Here is a 20,293-nt window from a genome sequence, read left to right on the forward strand (position 1 = left end):
GGGTCTGACGTTTTACATGTCAAAGAGAAGAGCTGAGCTTCCTGACGTCGGCTCAGAACCTGGGATGGTCCTGGCATTCTTTTGACCAGATAATCAGGCTCTCTCATTGTAGAATGGATTGAAGAACAACCTGACCAGATTCGCATTTGCTCAGGCTTTTGCCGTGGAGTTCTGCTGAGCTGGATTAGTCTTTTGCTACCTGTCTGGTAGTATCTGAGGCCACCTGAGGAAACTGCGTGACAGCGATGGCAGCGGGATAGCTGCTCGAAGACGCTCCGGGAGCTGACAGGGAGGAGGGCCCCGCGTGGGACTGGTGCCAGAGCCTTTTTAGGATGGAGCATTGGCGCGCCTCTCTGTGGCAGACGGAGCGGTGGCGCCCTGGAGTAGTTGCACAAAGGAAAAGGCCCACACGGCGGAGATGTGTGTCGCACATGCGTGCCCAGCCCTGTACGCGCACAGCCCGCGCTCCCGGCTCCAAGTGCGAGTGCGCCCAGTGCACGCTGATAACTGCGTGTGACAACCCCTGGGGCGGGGGCGCGAGCAGCAGCCCCTGGCGGGATGACTGCACCTCTCCCCGTCAGCCCTCTTCTCGCCTCGGCCGCTCCGCAGACACCTGGCGGGCAAGGAGAGGGGCCGAGGCCGGCGTTCAGGACCCCGGCACCGGCAGGAGCGCGGAAATTGCTGTCTCCTCTCCCCCACAGCGGCGAGGACAGACCCTGAGTCGCCCCCACTTCGGCGACCGCAGCGCGGGCTCCCGGCAGAGCAAGGGGCGCAGCTTCTCCACCTGGCAACAGATGGTGCTCGGGCGCGTGCGCGCTGCGGCGGGCGGGGAGAGGTGGGCGCGGAGACCCGAGCTCCGGGCGCGCAGCGGGGCGGGAGGCGGGCCGCGCACGGGAGCCGGGGCCTCAGGCAGCCTGTCGCCTACGCTCCTCCGCTGCTCCGCTCCTCCGCTCCTCCGTCCTCCGCGTGTGCCCGCCAAGCATCCTTCTTCCCGACCCTCCCGAAAGGCGGCGCCGAAGACCCGACCCATCCGGACCGCAAATCCCGAAACCTACGCGCTTCCTCGGCGGGGGAAGCCTGACGCGCGGTTACGGCGAGCTTTGGGGCGACTTGCTTTTCTCACCTCCAAAACTGCCATTTCCCTCTCTCTCAAAGCCAGACGTTACGTTTGCAAAGCTATTGGACTTTAATCTTTAAAACAATACCCCCGCAGGGCGTGGCTAGCGGGGCTGGCCGAGCGGCCCAGGAAAGTTGGCCTGGGCTGGGAGTGACTCGTTTTGTGCCTGAAGAGAGAGAGGAAGAGTGTGAGGGCATCGCATCCTCGGGAGGAGATGCTTTTGAAACACCATCCGTTAGCAGCCATACAAACACTTTCCTGTTGCTTTGTTTTGTTTATACACTGAGTAGCTTTTCGGTGAAATGCTATTTTGGTTACAGGAAGAAATGGCCCCCCAGGAGCTCAGCCGGCGACTGGCCACAGTGATCACTCATGTCGGTAAATGGAGCTTTTTTTTTTTTTTTTTCCCCCCCCCCCCCCCCCCCCCTTGCGTTTTATTAATGGAGGTGGGGGCGTAGTCTCGGGAGCCGGTGTCCTCCCCGCGCTAGCCCGCAGCCCCCGGGCAGCGCCCTCCGTGGGAAGGCCGTGGGGCGCGGGCCCGGCCTCTCGGCCTCGCTGCTGCTGCTGCTGCTGCTGCTGCTGCTGCTGCTGCTGGCGGTGGTGGTTGTGGAGGCGGCTAGTGCGGGGGGCATCCCTGAGGTCCCCCACGCCCGGCGAGGCCGGGGCAGGCCGGTGGCAGGTGCCTTCACCAGGCAGGTGCCTAGTCCCCCTCGGGGGCTGCTGGGCTCTGAGGATCAGTTACCTGCGCAGACCCGGTCGGGGTGGGGAGTTGTGTAGAGGTTTTACGAGATGAAGAGAAAGGAGAGGGAACTTGAGGAACGAATGCCGGTGCTTTCCAGCAGAAAGTACTGCGAAGCGCCCGAGCTCGTTCCCAAGCTCGCGTAGTGCAACGCAGGTAAAGGTAGAGGGTCGCTACACAGCCGGGCTCCCGGCCCGTTGGTAGTACCACCTGGAGGTGTCAGCACACTCCTAGTGAACCCCAATGAGAAGCCTTGCAAGCTTCAAGGGACTGAGCAATGTTAACCCTCTTCTGTTGAGTTAAAAAAGGGCAGCTGAACATGAATGCCTTGCTCCTGAAATAAGGTTTGTGGTGGAAGGACGGGCCCTGTTTAGTAAAGAGGACACTGAGGCAGTTGGTGCGTTGATTCCATCTTAGCCTTTTCTTCCCCCACCCCTTCCCTGGGCCTCCCCAAATAAAAACACATTCAGGTAGAAATCCTTTGGATGTTGATGACTAGAATTATCGGGGTCATTCGCAGTGTTGGTCACTAACTTTGAGATCCTTCCATAATGCAAATTAGTTTTTACTGATAAAGTGAGGAAGTTTTTACCTCAGTGTTCCACTCCTTTGCTAAAAAGCCTTCTTAGCATTTGTATGTTACATATTGCTTCAATTAATGAACTATCATTGCTCTTCGAGCACCCTAGTCCAGTGTATTTAGTGCAATAATGATATACGTCTTGAATGATACACATATAGGGATATACTTTGTGAAGATGATTTATCTGGAAAGACCCAGTTTTGATGATTCATTTTAAAATATGTTTCTGGTACCAAGGTGGCTGCTGAACTGGTTTTTCTTTAAGATGAAAGGTCAGTAGAATTCTACTGGGGAAGGTTGAATGTGAAATATTGCTGAAGGCAGGCTGAAGCAAACAATTTGGAGTTTGAAATATATTGAATGCTGAAATGATTGTGCTTGAAATGGCACATGTGTGTGAAATTGTGCTGTAAGGAAAGAGCAGTGGACTGGGGGGTATGGCCATTTGGATTTGAATCCCTCCTGGACAAGTCTTTGAACCTCACACTAAAAAATGGGAATTTTAATAATCCTTTCCCACCCAGCTCAAAGGCTATTTGTAAACTGATGTGGGTAAAATCACCATCTAAACTGTGAATGTGTTATTGGCCATATCCCCATATGCCACTAAAGATCTTGGTCAGATCACTGGGCCTCTCTCAGGGTAAAACTTCCCATTTGTTAAACAAGGAGGTTGACCTTGATGATTATCAAGGTCCCTCCTATTTCTCTGGATAATGGGATCTTCTCGAAGATCTGGTAGGCAATATTCCTTGGTTAACACAGGCCCCTGGGGTCCAGGCTATGGTATTTTCTTGCCCACCTTGCTCCCTCCCTTTTTCTATACTTAGCTCTATGAAGGATACAGACATGAATTTTTTTTTTTTTATAGTTTCTGCTCAGAGAAATTCTGGCATTTGTGTGTCTTACAGCAGTCTGCATCTTCCTGTGTAACCTCACAAACCTGTGAAATAGATGGAGTATACATTATCATCCCCATGTTACAAATGAAGGAGACTTAGAAAGTTCATCTTTTAAGGTTTCAGAGGTAAAGAATGGCAGGACCAGAAGGCAGCTGTTCAGATCGTCTATTTGGGGATCTCACTGAGGGGGCAACCAGCCCTTACTATCATGGAGACTTGCACTGGGTAGCCAGTGAAGCATCTGCTAGGGAGGATTGGCTCTGTGTTTGATTGTTCTTTTCAGGCATTTTCTTGTCGAGCAGCCTCTGAGCCCTATGGAGTTGGGGAAAGGCTGACAAGTGCTTGGAGCAAGACTGTAGGTTAGAACATTCCCCCAGTTCTATCCTAACCACTCATCTGGGTAATAACACTGTACTTCCATATTCACTCTGCCACTCTCAGTCCCCCCGCCAGCCAGTTCCTCCTCCAGCTGGGATTTCTGCTGTTTCCACGGTCCCTTAGATTTGCCAGTTCAGGTCTAGGGTTTGTTGATTCAATTTCTGAAATATCTCATTGGTGTCTCTCCAAACGCCACTGTGACCTTCTTGAGACCTGCTTCGGGACTTCATTTCTCGTAACCATTGTGCAAGCCTCCTGCCTCTCCCATGTTTGCCTCTAACTTATACCAGGAATAAACACCCACACCTATACACAGCATTTGTATCTTCTAAAACCTTTAACAGTACCTTTGCATAGTCATTCTCTGTAGCTTAGAATACAAGTTCTTTGTACTTTATTTGGCACCCTTCTAGTTTTATCCCCCAATAATTGATAGTTCTACCTGTATTGTTGGTCAGCTTGGGCTATTCATTTCTTCAGCTTTGTTCCACCACAATGTCTGACTCTGTTTCCACCTCTAAACTTTGCTTCTGCTTTCCCTCCATCTGGAATGACCTCTTAATATATTTCTCCCCACAAAAATTAGTACACACCCTTCATGCTCAACTCAATGCTTCCTTTTCCAGGTGCCTTTGTCCTGCCAGTGGGAAATAAAGACTCCTGCCTCTGAATTTCACAGTAGGTTTTATTCTACTCACATGACACCTCTCATTCTCTCCCTTGTACTATGGTTAGTTTTTGTGAGCTTGTCTTATCTCTGCTCCTAGACTCTACATTATCAATCTATCTATCCTAGGCAGTTACCTAACACAGGCCCTCCTTCTAAGGAAATGCAGAATAAAGTTCATTGAATAAATGAATGATTTGTTGTGCCTTGGAGTGGACTTTGAGTATTGAGTAATACCAGTAAATTTATATATATATATATATAAATATATATATAAATATAAATATATATATATTTTTTAAGGCATTAAAAAAAGTTTCTTTATTTGTTTTTGAGAGAGACAGAAACAGCATGAGTGGGGTAGGGGCAGAGAGAGAGAGAGGGAGAATTCCAAGCAGTCTTTGCACTGTCAGCACAGAGCCTGATGCGGGCCTGGAACCCATGAAACTGTGAGATTATGACCTGAGCTGAAAACAAGAGCCTTAATTGACTGAGCCACCCAGGCACTCTGGAAATTTTTATATTTTGAAGCACAATTCTGAAGTGTTTGTGGATAACTCTTTTGCCTCCTAAATCCCATTTTTCAGGTAAACATTTAGCTCTTCAAAAGCTCTTCATATGATGTCTTTCACTGTGGAGACTTCCTTCTTTGGATTTTGTTAGTTTGTCAGGTACCCTCAAAAATATGCAGTTCACATGTGAGAAGTGTCTAGGTGTGTTTTACCCATGCAGTACACAAGTAGAACTATCCTTTACCCTTTATTCTGGACTATAGAATCACATTGTTCCTTTATGGAATTTCGGAATCCAGAAAGAATAAAACACCAGACCACTTCACTGGCAAATTCTATCAAACATTTAAAGAAGAATTAATACCAATTACTCACAACTCTTCTAAAAAATAGAAGAGCAGAAACATTTTTTAACTCATTTTAAAGGCAAGTGTTACCCAATGTCAAAACCAGACAAAGACGTTACACGAAAAGAAAACTACAGGCTAATATCTCTTATGAATGCTGATACAAGAAGCCTCAACAAAATATGAGCACTAAATCCAGCAACATATAAAAAGGATTGTACACCATGATCAAATGGGATTTATCCCAGGAATGCAAGGGTGTTTTAGCCCCTGACAATCAATTGATGTAATACACTGTATCAATAGAATAAAGAATAAAAGCCACATAATCATCTCAGTAGAGGCAGAAAAGGTATTTGATGGAATTTCATACCTTTTTGTGATTAAAAAAATACCCAACAAACTAGGAATTGAGAGGAGTTTCCTCAACTTGGTAAAGGGTATCTTAAAAATCCACAGCTAACATCAGGGTTAGCTGAATGCTTTCCCCTTAAGATCAGGAACAAGACATGGATGTCTACCCTCACCGTTTCTATTCAGCATTATGCTGGATTCAGCATTATGCTAGCCAGCATTAACTGACTGGCTCAGTTAAGTGCTTGATTCAACACAGGTCAGGCTCACAGTTTGTGAGTTAGAGCCCCGTGTCAGACTCTGTGCTGACAGCTCAAAGCTTGGAGCCTGCTTTGGATTCTGTGTCTCCCTCTCTCTCTGCCCCTCCCCCACTTGTACTCTGTCTCTCTCTCAGAAATAAGTAAACATTAAAATTTATAAAACAAAACAAAAAACATGCCGGAGAGTCTAGTCAGAACAGTTAGGCAAATGAAGTAAAAGGCATCCAGATAGGAAATGAAGAAGTAAAACTATCTGTACTTGCAGATGACATTGTGTAAATAGAAAATCCTAAGGAATACATTAAAAAATCTGTTAGAATTAATAAAGGAGTTGAAGGTTTCAGAATACAACGTCAATATACAAAAACAAACTTTCTAGGGGCACCTGGGTGGCTCAGTTGGTTAAGCATCTGACTTCGGTTCAGGTCATGATCTTGCGGTTCGTGGGTTTGGGTCCCATGTAGGGCTCTGTGCTGATGCTCAGAGTCTGCAGCCTGCTTCAGATTCTGTCTCCCTCTCTCTCTGCCCTTCCCCTGCTTGCACACTCTCTCTCTCCCTCAAAAATAAATAAACTTTAAAAAAAATTTTGAAAAAATCCAAAAAACAAACTTTCTAAACATCGGCAATGAATAATCTGGAAATGAAATTAAGAAAACAATCCAATTTACAATACCATAAAAAAGTACAAAATACTCAGGAATAAATTTAATAAGAGGTGAAAACATGTCATCTAAGAACTATAAATCATTGTTGAAAGAAATTAAAAGAGCCAAATAACTGTGAAGACATGCCATGTTCACAGATCAGAGTTATTATTGTTAAGATGGCAAGATTCCCCAGGTTGTTCAACAAAGACTCCAGAGTGAAAAATTATATACTGATTTCTTCAGTGAAAATTACTTCTCCTTAGAAGGCCTATTTAAACTGGATTTATTCTTGTGATACAACATGTATAATAGACCATGAACTTTTGTTGTTGCTGTTGTGGGATAGTGTTTTGCTGTTTCATTTGTCTGTTTTTTAGGTAATAAACTACTCCAAAACTTAGTGCATTGAAACAGCAACCCTTTAATTATATCTCATAATTCTCTCAAGCTGTTGTAATCAGATGGCAACTGGGGCTGTGGGGATGGTTTGATGTTCCCTCATGTGGTCTCTCTCCATGGTGGCATCTTATCTTCCAGGTCCTCTCCATGTGGTCCTTTCTCCAGGTCTTACTTCAAAGCTCAGGTCTCTGATAGGGGTGAAGCAAGAAGCTGCCAGGACTTCTTGATGACTGGGCTTGATGTCCTGTTAAGTCATTTTTTCCAAGTTCTTTTGGTCAAAGCAGTCCCAGGCCCAGCCCAGATTCAAGGGGAGGGAGCACAACTCCTTCTCTCAATGGGAGGATTAGCATGCCCACCCATGAGGCATGGAAATACTGGTTTCTGTATCCATTTTCTACGTGGCTATAACAAATTACCACAAAATTACTGGCTTAAAACGCCACAGATTCATTTTCTTAACAGTTTTGTAGCTCAGACATTGACACATGAGTTCTAGTTTTAACTTTCTGAGGAACCTCCATAGTGTTTTCCAGAGTGGCTGCACCAGTTTACATTCCCAACAGCAGTGCAAAAGAGATCATCTTTCTCTGCACCCTGCTAACATCTGTCATTGCCTGAGTTGTTAATTTTAGCCATTCTGACTGGTGTGAGATGAGGTATCTCATTGTGGTTTTAATTTGTATTTCCCTGATAATGAGTGATGTTGAGCATTTTTTCACGTGTCTGTTAGCTATCTGGATGTCTTCTTTGGAGAAGTGTCTATGCAGGCCTTTTGCCCATTTCTTCACTGGATTATTTGTTTTTTGGGTAAGTTTGATACTTTTTTTAGATTTTGGATACTAACCCTTTATCTGATATGTCATTTGCAAATATCTTCTCCCATTCCGTTGGTTGCCTTTTAGTTTTGCTGATTGTTTCCTTCACTGTGCAGAAGCTTTTTATTTTGATGAGGTCCCAATAGTTCATGTTTGCTTTTGTTTCCCTTGCCTCTGGAGACGTGTTGAGTAAGAAGTTGCCATGGCTGAGGTCAAAGAGGTTTTTGCCTGTTTTCTCCTCTAGGATTTTGATGGCTTCCTGTCTTATGTTTAGGTCTTTCATCCATTTTGAGTTTATTTTTGTGTATTGTGTAAGAAAGTGGTCCAGGTTCATTTTTCTGCATGTTGCTCTCCAGTTTTCCCAGCATCTTATGCTGAAGAGACTGTCTTTATTCCATTGGATACTCTTTTCTGCTTTGTCAAAGACCCATACGTTTTTGGGTCATTTCTGGGTTCTCTGTTCGGTTCCATTGATCTAAGTGTTTTTGTGCCAGTACCATACTGTCTTGATGATTACAGCTTTGTAATACAGCTTGAAGTCCAGGATTGTGGTGCCTCCGGCTTTGGTTTTCTTTTTCAGGATTGCTTTTGGCTGGTCTTTCTTGTGTTGCCATCTCTATGGTTCTCTCTTTTGCTTCCCTCTTCTACTTTTAAGGACTCTTGTGATTTAATTGGGCTCTCCTTATTTTAAGGTCAGTTGATTAGCAGCCTTAATTCCATCTGCAACCTTAATTTCCAGACCTACACAGTGTCTGGGCATTAGGATGCAGATATCTTGGGGTAGGGTTAGGGTTTAAGGAATTTTTCTGCTGTCACAGTTGCCTCCTTGGAGACCAGCTACCTCACTACTTCACCGAACATTGGTAATGTATGCTGTGACTTATGCCTTTGAGTTGTCCATTTGGGGATGCTGAAGGAGAAGGAGTAGAATTTCAGTTTAATGGTAATTGAATTTACTCAGATATAATGTGGTGCTCTAAAGAGACTGAATGGATATCATTGTCTTTATGGTGTGAAATGCCAGCTTTGGGTGAAGGGTACCAAGCAAGTATTAACCAAAATGTTGTCACGATGATAACAACTATCCATATTATAGAAAATGGTCATTTGTTAAATTAGGATTTCTTAGTGTCTAAATAATATTGATTATGGAGGTGATCATCTTCTATAATGTGGGAAATATCAGTGACAAAGCCTGCCTTTCCAGATGTGAACTAAGGCCATGCACAGGCTTTGCCAGAAAACAGCTGTGTAGCCTTTAGCACATCACTTTACCTCTGAGTCATGGCTCCCACATATGTAAAATGCAGATAATAATACTTCACAGGATTGGTAGAAGATGAATGTGTAAATGCTGCCTTGTGAGTCCCTAGTAACTGTTGGAGGGAGAAACTTGAGAAGCAGTGATAGTGAGAATGACTTAAAAAAATTATTTTAAACGTTTATTTATTTATGAGACAGAGAGAGATAGAGCATTAACGGGGGAGGGTCAGAGAGAGAAGGAGACACAGAATCTGAAACAGGCTTCAGGCTCTGAGCTGTCAGCACAGAGCCTGATGCGGGGCTTGAACTCACAGACCATGAGATCATGACCTGAGCTGAAGTTGGATACTTAACCAACTGAGCCACCTAGGAGCCTCGAGAATGACTTTAGATAAAAGGACAGCATCATCTCCTACTTTGTCCTTTGCTCTAGTACAGCATCGACACCACCAATATTCTTCTCTTCCTCTTGCACCCCTCTGCTCCTTGTGGAAGTCTGTTCTAGTAGGGTTGAAGGCTAATACTGAAATGCTGCTTTGGAGAAGAGTTTATGTTCTCCCCACCTGGGGTCACACCTTTGCTTTCTCCTCTGCAGTGCCAAATGCAAAACTCAGAAACAGAGCCCAGCTGCCTGAGTGTTGCTGTCTCTTGGCACATGGGACACCCTCAAGGTCTTTCCACTGGTGGTGGCAAGTTATAAAAGCAGAGGAGAGGGAAATATTGCTGCCAACGAGTGTTCTTCCTCCTGGTTTCAGAGAGGACCTCCCACCAATGGTTTCTGTTTCCAGTGTGTCCGTAGGATGTGACTGAGCTTATTACCCCGGGGTCTCATCGACTTCCAACAGATGCATTACTAAAGCTTTAGTCCTCTAGTTCATTGCTGGCCTTCACACCAGGATTCTTCATTGTCTGCCTTTGAAAAAAACCTGTGTTAACCTATCTGAAGATGCAGATTTCAAGCAAGAAACCAGAAAGACCAACATAGATCAGTGGAACAGAATAGAAAACCCAGAAATGTACCCACAGCTATATGGTCAACTAATCTTCAACAAAACAGGAAAGAATATCCAATGGAAAAAAAGACAGTCTCTTCAACAAATGGAGCTGGAAAAACTGGATGGCAACATGCAGAAGAATGAACTGGACCACTTTCTTACACCATACACAAAAATAAACTCAAAATGGATGAAAGACCTAACTGTGCGACAAGAAACCACCAAAATCCTAGAGGAGAAAGCAGGCAGCAACTGCTTTGACCTTGTCTGGAGCAACTTCTTACTAGACATGTTGCTGAAGGCAAGGGAAACAAAAGCAAACATGAACTGTTGGGACTTCATCATGATAAAAAGCTTCTGCACAGTGAAGGAAACAATCAGCAAAACTAAAAGGCAGCCTATGGAATGGGAGAAGATATTTGCAAATGACATATCAGATAAAGGGTTAGTATCCAAAATCTATAAAGAATGTATCAAACTCAACGCCCAAAAAACAATCCAGTTAAGAAATGGGCAGAAGACATGAATAGACACTTTTCAAAAGAAGACATCCAGATGGCTAACAGACACATGAAAAGATACTCACCATCACTCATCATCAGGGAAATACAAATCAAAACTATGATGAGATACCACCTCACACCTGTCAAAATGGCTAAAATTACGGTGCCTGGGTGACTCGGTTAAGTGTCCAATTTCAGCTCAGGTCATGATCTCATGGTTTGTGGGTTCAAGCCCCACATCAGGCTCTGCACTGACAGTGTGGAGCTTGCTTGGGATTCTCTCTCTTTCCCTCTTTCTCTGCTCCTCCCCCACTCATGCTTTCTCTCTCAAAAATACATAAGTAAACTTAAAAAAAAAAAAGAAAGGCTAAAATTAACAGCACAAGAAACAACAGGTATTGGTGAGAATGCAAAGAGAGGGGAACCCTTTTGCACTGTTTGTGGGAATGCAAACTGGTGCACCCAGTCTAGAGAACAGTATGGAGGTTCCTCAAAAAATTAAAAATAGAGCTACCCTACAATCTAGCAATTACACTACTAGGTATTTATCCAAAGGATACAAAAAAGCAGATTCAAAAGGGTACATGCACTCCAATGTTTATAGCAGCATTATAAACAATAGCTAAACTATAGAGAGAGCTCAACTGATGAATGGAAAAGAAGGTGTGGTGTATATATATATATGTGTATATATGTATACATACACACACACACACACACACACACATATATATATACACATACACACATACACATGTATATATGTATATATATAATGGAATTTTTTTAATGTTTATTTATTTTTGAGAGAGAGAGAGAGAGAGACAAAACACAAGTGGGAGGGAGGGGCAGAGAGAGAGACACACACAGAATCTGAAGCAGGCTCTTGAGCTGTCAGCACAGAGCCTGATGTGGGGCTCAAACTCATGAACCATGAGATCATGACCTGAGCCAAAATCAAGAGTCAGACACTTACCCAACTGAGCCACCCAGGCACCCCTATGTACAATGGAATATTACTCAGCCATCAAAAAGAATGAAATCTTGCCACTTGCAATGATGTGGATAGAGCTAGAATGTATTATGCTAAGTGAAATAAGTTAATCAGAGAAAGACAAATATCATGTTTTCACTCAGGTGGAATTTAAGGAAAAAAAACAGATGAATGTATGGGAAGGTGGGGAAAAGACAAGAGAAGGCAACAAACCACAAGAGACTCTTAACAACAGAGAACAAACTGAGGGTTGATGGAGGGAGGTGGGTGGGAGATGGGCTAGATGGGTGATGGGTGTTAAGGAGGGCACTTGTTGTGATAAGCACTGGGTGTTGTGTGTAACTGAGGAATCACTGAATTCTACTCCTGAAACCAATACTGCACTGTATGTTAATTAACTCAAAGTTAAAAAAAAGAAAAGAAAAGAAAAAAGAAACTAGAAAGTCTAAGAAGAAGCATAAGTGTTTAAACTTTTACCATTTAGGAATATTGGTGGGTAACATTTATTGAATGCTAGGCCTTTCCATATGCCTTTGTATCTTTACAACTCTGAAAAGTAGGTGTTATTACTCTCATTTTGAAAGATGACAAAACTAAGAATAAAAAAAAATATCAAGTTCAGTAGCATGCTTAAAGCTATAGTGCTACCAAGTGGTAGATATCAGGATTTGAACTGAGATCTGATTTCAAAGCCAATGTTCTATTATATCAAGGCAAAAATTTTTACTACTGCTTGAAAATAATTTTAAAAAGCCTGGATATTTATGTTAATTTGGTACTGGGGAAGGATTTCTGCCTTACCACCCCATTGTCTGCTCTCTGAAGGCAGGGAGATGTGTGATTCATTTTTCTATCCTTAGGTTTAGCTCAGTACCCAGCACTGTTCATGAAAAAGCTCTTTCTTTTGTTTGCTTGCTCTATTTGAATGGGTTGGAAAGCACCCTGTTTTGCCCACGTGCCCTGCCAGCCTCCCTTGGTTCCACTTTCTTCTGTGTAGGACCCATTTGTAGTTCCTTTCACTAGCAACACTCTGCCTGCCTATCTTAATCTCTGGGGTTTAACCTGAAATCTGGCCTCCCCAGGAACCCTTTTAGAATGGGCCAACCAGGCCCAGCCTCCCTCCCTTTTCTGAACACCTATAATAGTTGGTGTTCATCTCATATATGTTTTTGAGCATTTGATTTCAGTCTAGCTTGATTTTTCTCTCTCTTTTCCAAATACTGATACATTGGTTGTTAGTTGAATGTGTTCTAACGTCTTTTATAATAACATGACTGTGTCTTACCTAAGGGTAGAAATCCCAACTAATATTGCTTTATGGCCTTGTAGGCTAAATTAAACACATTATAGGAGATCAAGAATCACATGTTTAATTGAATGGAAAGACTTTCTTTATTCCCTGAATTTCCTCATCGCTAACATAGGGTGATAATTATGCCAGTCCCTCTGCTTATTTTACAAGTTGGAATACTATATAGTGGAAAGTGGTTAAAAAGAAATCCTTTGAGGACTATAGCAAAAGAGACTCTGTGAGTATAGAATAACTTCAATTGTTTGCTTTATGGACTAGCAAGAGAAGCATGAAAATGAGTATTTTATTGTCCCTCCAATCTAGTCAAGAGGAATATTCTACCAGAAGTCCTCTCATACTTAGTAGAGAGAGAATGCAGCATGAGCAGTGCATGCTTGCTCTGTAGGGCACAGGTTTGAAAAAAGGATGGCTTAAATGCCTGCAGGATGAAGCAGTGGGGCCAGCATGGCAGAGGAAGTGAGGCAGGGGTGGCAGAGGACATGAGAAGGCCTCTGGACTCCGGGCCTTTACTGGGGCAGCAGCGGGAATTGTGAAAGGCTGCCTTGAGTGAGTGTGGAATAATCTATGTTCCTGCTGAGAATCAGCTACTGCCTTAATTCTTTCTTTGGGAATTAGCCTGGGGTGTCCTGAGCATGCCTCTCACACAGTGCACTTTGGAGATGGTGAAACCATTTCGTGGTTGGGGGCCAGTGTTCAATATTTTATCATTACTGTAGAGATGGGATAAATTCACATGAAGCATCAGATCTGGGGTGTGTTTGCAAGTGCTTTAAAATAATTTGAACCAGATTTTTTGGCAGATCTTCTTTGAGAGAGTTTTCTATGCCTCCCCCAGGAGTAGGGGTTTTTATTTGTTTTCTTTTAATCTTATCCAAGCTGCAGTGTCCAAGCACAAGCTTCACTTGTACCCTGGAGTCCAGTTAAAGGGTTAGCTGCTTTCCCTCAGCATCTGAAGGCTTTTGTCCATAGGGAGAAATGTGCTTTTCCTGGGCACCTCCCCTCCTCCTGGTCTGCCCCCCGGCTCTCTCCAGTCTCCTACCCTATACCCAGTCTAGGGAGAAGAGCCTCCAGGTAGTTGGGAGCTCCCCTTGCATTCTGGCTTATGGTGGCCATACTTAAGCCTTTCACAATTTGCTTAAAACTTTAAGGTGATTTCTTTCTTTTTTTAAAAATTTTCAATGTTTATTTATTTTTGAGAGATAGAGAGAGTGAGCGTGAGAGAGCGAGCGAGCAGGGGAGGGGCAGAGAGACAGGAAGACACAAAAGCCAAAGCAGGCTCTAGGCTCTGAGCTGTCAGCACAGAGCTCCACACAGGGCTGGAACCCACCAACCATGAGATCATGACCTGAGCCGAAGTCAGGTTCTTAACCGACAGAGCCACCCAGGCACCCCTTAGGTGATTTCTTTTTATTTGTTTATATAGGTTCTGGACAGGTTATAGTTTTGTAGTTTATCTTTTTCTTGTTGTTAGGGTGAGAGTGAGCCTCTTTCCCATCATTGTGGGTTCCAGGGGAAAGCAGAATGTCTCCTTGTTTTTTTTTTTTTTTTTTTTTTTTTACCTTGTGTGTATTTCACAGGGAAAATATGCTTCATTTACACAGCCTCTTTCCATTACAGTGTTGTTATAGGCAAGCTACTAGGAACTTTGCAAGCCATATTAGTAAAATGGGTCTCAAAATGTTTTCTTTGTGTTTTGCCAGGTGTTGGGGATCTTGAATGTTAAAAAACTGTAGTTCATGTTTAAGAGTGCTCAACTAGATGAAAATGCTTCCTCCCACCTGTTATCCAGAAACCAGCTAAGCATAGGGATCTCTCATGTCAGAGAGTCATGGATGTTAGGCACAGTCATTGGATGCCTGCCCCCCTAACAGGGCCTCCCTTGGCCTGCTATGGCCAAGGGCCGACCTTTGTGCTACAAGGCACGTCTGTGTTTCCTATTTTTAAAAATGCTAAATAGCCTGAAATTTCTGCTGAATTATACTTAATTAATATAGCTAGTGGAAAAAAATCTCTGCCGGGAGAGCTGAAATCATTGAGGATCAAAATGGAAATGGTCCTGCTTATCTTGGAACTTTTCCTGAAGGGTAAGGCTGTTGTCACATCTGCTTCCCTTTAGATGTTAGTGAGTATGGCTCAGCCAGGGAGGCTTTGAGCCTAGTCTGGTACCATGGAGTAGCTCTTCCCAAATGGATGTAGGTTCTTTTTCTGCTTGTTTCAAGAGGGAGGAATTGATTGATTTTAATGAGTCTAAAAAGGAAGGCTATCTCATTATCATAGACTTACTGAATTCAAGTACTTATTTCTTACTGGCAGGCAATGATGATTATAATAAACTTTAGAGATTTTGGAATTTAACATATTGCTGTTAACAAATGACAAAATAGTTCGTTTTGTAGCACCCTGCTAGTAGTGGCAAGGTCAGGCTTTGAACCCAGGCAGATTTGGCTCCAGAATTTGAGTTCCTGACCACTAGTTCTCAAGTGCTCCACACTTTTTAGGCTGTGGAGTATGGGAACCTCAGAGCAGGAAGCTTCACTGGGCCTCCTCAGCAAGATGTACAATCAAGAACTGAGGTTGCTGTTCTCTCCCAGATGTCATCTAGTCTCTGGTCTCTGCTTCTCTCTGGTGTCTGCAACGTTCTTCTGCTCATCACTGCAGACTGGCCCCCTATTTTTTTATCGGTGAGTATGAACCCAACATGGCCACCCAAACCATATCCCCTTCCCGATCTAGGAACAATCACTAACTGACTCTCAGTCTCTGGGTCTCTCTGTACAAATTCTTTCTCTAGAGGGCCCGATTGGACCAGCTCAGAGGAAACTTAGGCATTTCTGATCATGTCAACTGTGGGTTTAGAATTTGGTTTGGTCTTGGGATGGGGAGGAAGTCCGCAGAGAAGAGGTCTTTAAACTGTGCAGTTACCTATCAGAACAAGTGTAGTAACTTGGAAGGTGCAGGCTTTATGCTTTCAACCTTTAGAATCAGTAAGAGTGTGAATTATTTGGGCAGTTTTAAGAGCTGGCCCTGGGCAAAATAGAAACCATTCCCTGTGTGTGTGGTGTGCTGCTTCTTTCTTTGGGGTATACTCCAAGGCTCATTGACTATGTGGTCACTACGGTGCTTACACACCACAGCTATGTCAGGATACCAACTGGTCAATGAACAGATTTTTGGAGAGTGCTCACCATGAGCAAAGCTTTGTGCTAGATCTACAGACCATGAGCTGTTAGGGGGCTGAAGTTGTGAGCTTCAGCAATTCAAGAAAGCTGTATATTAGATGTATGATTTGAGCTGGGTTTGAAGAAAGGAGAGGATTTAGGTACGTGGAGAGGGGAAACCTTTCTCATTGGGCAGAATAAGGGGAATGACCACTTTTGGCAACTGTGTTGGTCTTCCTGTGTTGGTTGTCTTGTTTATTCCATTCTCTGCTCAGACCTCCCTGGTTAGTAGACCTCTCCCAGACAGCTAAGAAGCTTTAAGCGTTACCTTGAAAGAAGGAATGACCTCAAGCTAGAAGGCAGATCTATGTCTGGTGTCTCACTTTTTTTCCTTCTTCATTTAGATCCTTCTCTAGGGATTGTAGAGGCTAGAGGATATGGAAATAATATTAAGAGTGATGTTATCATAGCTACCATTTATTTTCTGTCTGTTCAATGTCACATATTGTGCTTTATACAGTGTTGATTTAATTAAATTTAGTTACAAGTACAGTCCTTTTTTATGGAGGAGAAATTTGAGGCTTAAATAGATTAGGAAACTTGCCCAAGGTCATACTGAGTGGAATTAAAAGTCAAGTTTGGCTGGCTTCAAGGCCTGTGAGTTCTCATACTCGATTTAATTTCTCATTACAGAAAGGAATATAAACAAGTAAATGATAAATGTGTTATTAGTTTTAAAAATCTTTTGAAAAACCTGATGGAAGCTTAAAGCATTAGTCACCTGAGTATAAGTATTTTACCAGCCACTTGAAGTGTTCATTTATTAATAGTCACTTTCTTGCAAAGAAAAACTGTCATTTAAAATGTGAGGATTTAGGGACACCTGGTTGGCTCAGTCGGTTGAGCATCTGACTCTTGATCTCAGCTCAGGTCATGATCCCAGGGTTGTGGGATTGAGCCCCACATCCAGCTTTGTGCTGACTGTGGAGCCTGCATAAGATCTCTCTCTCTCTCTCTCTCTCTCTCTCTGCCCCTGTCCCCTGTTTGTGCACTCTCTCTTCCTCTAAAATAAAAAAAAAAAAAAAAATAAAATAAATATGAGGATTTATTTTACAGTCTTTAAGCAAGCAAAAGTAATAAGCAAAAATAAATAAAGCACTTAGACAGGAATAGGTCTTTGTAAAGAAAGACATTTTTTAGGAGTGCTGCCTACTTGCTCTTCCTAAGCTAACCACCAGAGCTTTAGGGGAAAAAAAGCCTAATAAAGTTATAACCCTCAGTCACAATGGCATTTTTATTTAGTATAAAAAAGTCCCTGTGTTTAGAGGACTTTCCTATGAGGGAGATTCAAGCAGAAAGCAAACACAGGTGCACAAACTACAGGTGCCCCAAATGTTTGAGCATGTTGGTCTTACCCGGTCTAGAAGAGTTACTTCTGGATTTCTTTGTCCAGTTATCTAAGCCCAGATGATGGTCAGCCCAGGTTTTGGTTTGTGTGTCTTGTTTGTTTGTTTTTATCTGTTATCAGATCAATTTAAGTTCATTTTAGTCCCTTTCTTTTTCTCTACCCAAGGAGGCTAGAATTAATTCAGTCACTGAGGGGAAGTTTCTGCCAGTTTCTCTTTATTTAAGCCCCAGTTTGAGACTAACCACATTTACTGAGGCCTCCACTGCCGGGCACTAGGCCAGGTGCTGGGGATGGTGTGTGAAGGAGCAGCCATGACCCCTGTGAGGGTCAGAAGCCTGTCACTTCCACTGCTGCAGCCCTGTTGGTGCTCCCCAGGTGTACTGGGGTCTGGGAGGAATGAAAGATGTCCTCCTGGAGTTTACAGTTTAACAAGGGAGGCAGATATTCAGCTGTAAGCTCCAGTTTCTCTCTCTTCTCATTGGGCTTCTCTTGTGGCTTTCCAGCCTCTCTGCTTTTTCTTCCACATTTGCTGCTTTGCTTTTGCATTTGGTTGGTTTAGTTGTGGAACTCAATTCTTCCTCAATATTTCAAAAGTCATGTACACGGAAGATCAGAAGAATTTTCTGAAGATGGGAGAGATGTTTATGGTCTAGACAGACACTTTGACATGGAGCTGTAGGCATCACTGTTTTTAAAATGTCCTCTTGCCACCCCAGCTCCTAGAGGTTTCACAGGTCCTTTGAGTCACCATTTCACTGGCTCCTTCCCTCCTCCATAGCTTCCTTCTCTTTTCTCTTTTTTGCTTCCTCAGTGGTGCGAAAGCTCTGGTGCAGAGCTAGAAAGATGACTAGACTAGACTAGACTAAACTAGATTAGAAAGATGGTCCTCCTGAGCTCCCTTACCCAAGCCCTCTACTTTTCATTCCATTTTGCTTCCACTGCAGTATCTATCCCTTCAGTAACCCAAAGAAGCTTTGCTTACAAAGGAAGAAAAACCCCTCAGGCTGTAAAGTAGTGCAGAGAAGAGAAGGAAAATTCCACTATTAAAATGTGATTTGCCCTTCAGGTGTGACATGAGCATTTTCTCCCTGAGCACCTGGGGAAAACCAAACCAGAATTTAAAGAGAAAGATAATGTTCATCATTTCCTATGACTTTGTGGTATAGTCTAAAAAAGAAGCAGAATAAATGAGTGAAAATGAACATTATGTGGTTTTCAAAAGGGCTTTAAAAACTGTTTATAAAAATAATACATAGTCTGTGTTTAAGGTTTAGAAGAGTCAATATTAAGATGTCAGTCCTCTCCAAATTGATCTATAAATTAAACACAACTCCAGTCCTAAGTCTATCAAGTTTGTTTTTGTAGAAATCAATCACAGATTCTAAAATTTACAATCAGCAAAAGGTGCTGTAGTAGGCAACGAGAATTATAATAGTCAAAATCTTTTGAAAAAGAACAAAGAGGAGGACTCACACTACCTAATTTCAAGATTTACTATCAAGCAAAGTAAGCAAGATGATGTGGTGTTGGTAAAAGGATAGAAAAAAGAATCAATGGAACAGAATGAACAACCCAGAAATAGTTCCACACAAATATGGTCAATTGATTTTAGACAAAAGCATGAAGGCAATTCAGTGGAATAAAGTGTAAAGGCAATTTCAACAAGAGGTGCTGGAACAATTGCACATCCGTGTACAAAAAAATGAACCTTGACCTATACCTCACCCCATATACACAAATTAACTCAAAGTGGACCATGTATCTAAATGTAAAACCTAATGAGAAATCTGTTAGAAAACATAGGAGAAAGTCTTTGTGTTCTTGGTTGGACAGAGAGTTCTTAGGTTGACATCAAAAGTACAACTCATAAAAGAAAAATTTGATGAATTGGACTTCATCAAAATTAAAAGTATTTGCTCTGAGAAAAACACTGTTAAGAGAATGAAAACAAAACATTCAGGGAAAAAATTCTGTGAATCACATATCTGACAAAAGACTTCTATCCAGAATACGTAAAGAACTCTCAAACTCAACATTAAATGAAAACCAAACAACTCAACTTAAAAATGGATTAAAAAAAGTTGAATGGATACTTTCCCAAAGATGAAACACAGATGAAAATAAGCACATGAAAATATGCTCAACATCATGGAAGTTGCAAACTTATTACAGTAGTTAAAAAAATGGCAATACCAAGTCCCAGTGAGGACGAGAAGGGTCTGTATCTCCCACACAGTATGTTGGTGGGAATGGAAAATGGCAGGGCCACTTAGAAAACAGTTGGCAGTTTCTCATAAAATTAAACATATACTTACTGTACAGTCCAGTAGTCCTACCCCAAGAGAAATGAAAACATGATCATACAAGAATCTGTGTGTAAATGCTTATACCAGCCTAATTCTAATCACTAAAAACTGGAAACAACCCAAATGTCTCTCACCTGAGGAATGGATAAACAACTTGTGGCACATCTGTACAATGGAATCTTCAACAATGAAAAGAAATGAATTATTGATACACACAACAGCATGAATAAATCTGAAATACATATGCTAAAGAAAGACACCAGACTAAAAAGGTACATACTAAATTATTTCATTTATATGGCATTTGGAAAAGGTAAATTAGGATGGGGTGGTCGCCCGGGGTTAAGGGCGGGGAGGAGGTGCCATGACTACAGGGGATGATGCAACTATTCCCTATCCTGATTGTGGTGAAGGTTAAATGACTCCATGCATTTGTCAAAACTTAGAACTGTATGCTAACAAGAGTGGATTATACTGTATACCAGTTTAAGAATAAATTTTAAAAAGCATTACCAAACAGAAAAATACAGAAAACAAATACATGCGTGTTGCATAATATTTGGAAAAGACAGAAATGTACAAAGAAGAAAGTCAACAATTCCATCTCCTAGTTACAGTCACAGTTACTCTTTGA

At 42.6% G+C, this 20,293-nt stretch overlaps 1 protein-coding gene across 1 annotated transcript in view; it reads left to right on the forward strand.

Moving 5' to 3' along the window:
• The first annotated feature begins 820 nt into the window (after nt 1-820).
• The window catches only part of MCF2L2 (MCF.2 cell line derived transforming sequence-like 2), a 258,201-nt gene continuing 238,728 nt past the window's right edge, over nt 821-20,293 (forward strand). The window contains exon 1 of the mRNA XM_049628514.1: nt 821-1,495. Within this exon, the coding sequence (XP_049484471.1) occupies nt 1,420-1,495 (76 nt within the window). The 5' untranslated portion in view covers nt 821-1,419. The remainder of the gene's footprint in view (nt 1,496-20,293) is intronic.

This window comes from Panthera uncia, chromosome C2, assembly GCF_023721935.1.
Source record: "Panthera uncia isolate 11264 chromosome C2, Puncia_PCG_1.0, whole genome shotgun sequence".
Classification (NCBI taxonomy): domain Eukaryota; kingdom Metazoa; phylum Chordata; class Mammalia; order Carnivora; family Felidae; genus Panthera; species Panthera uncia.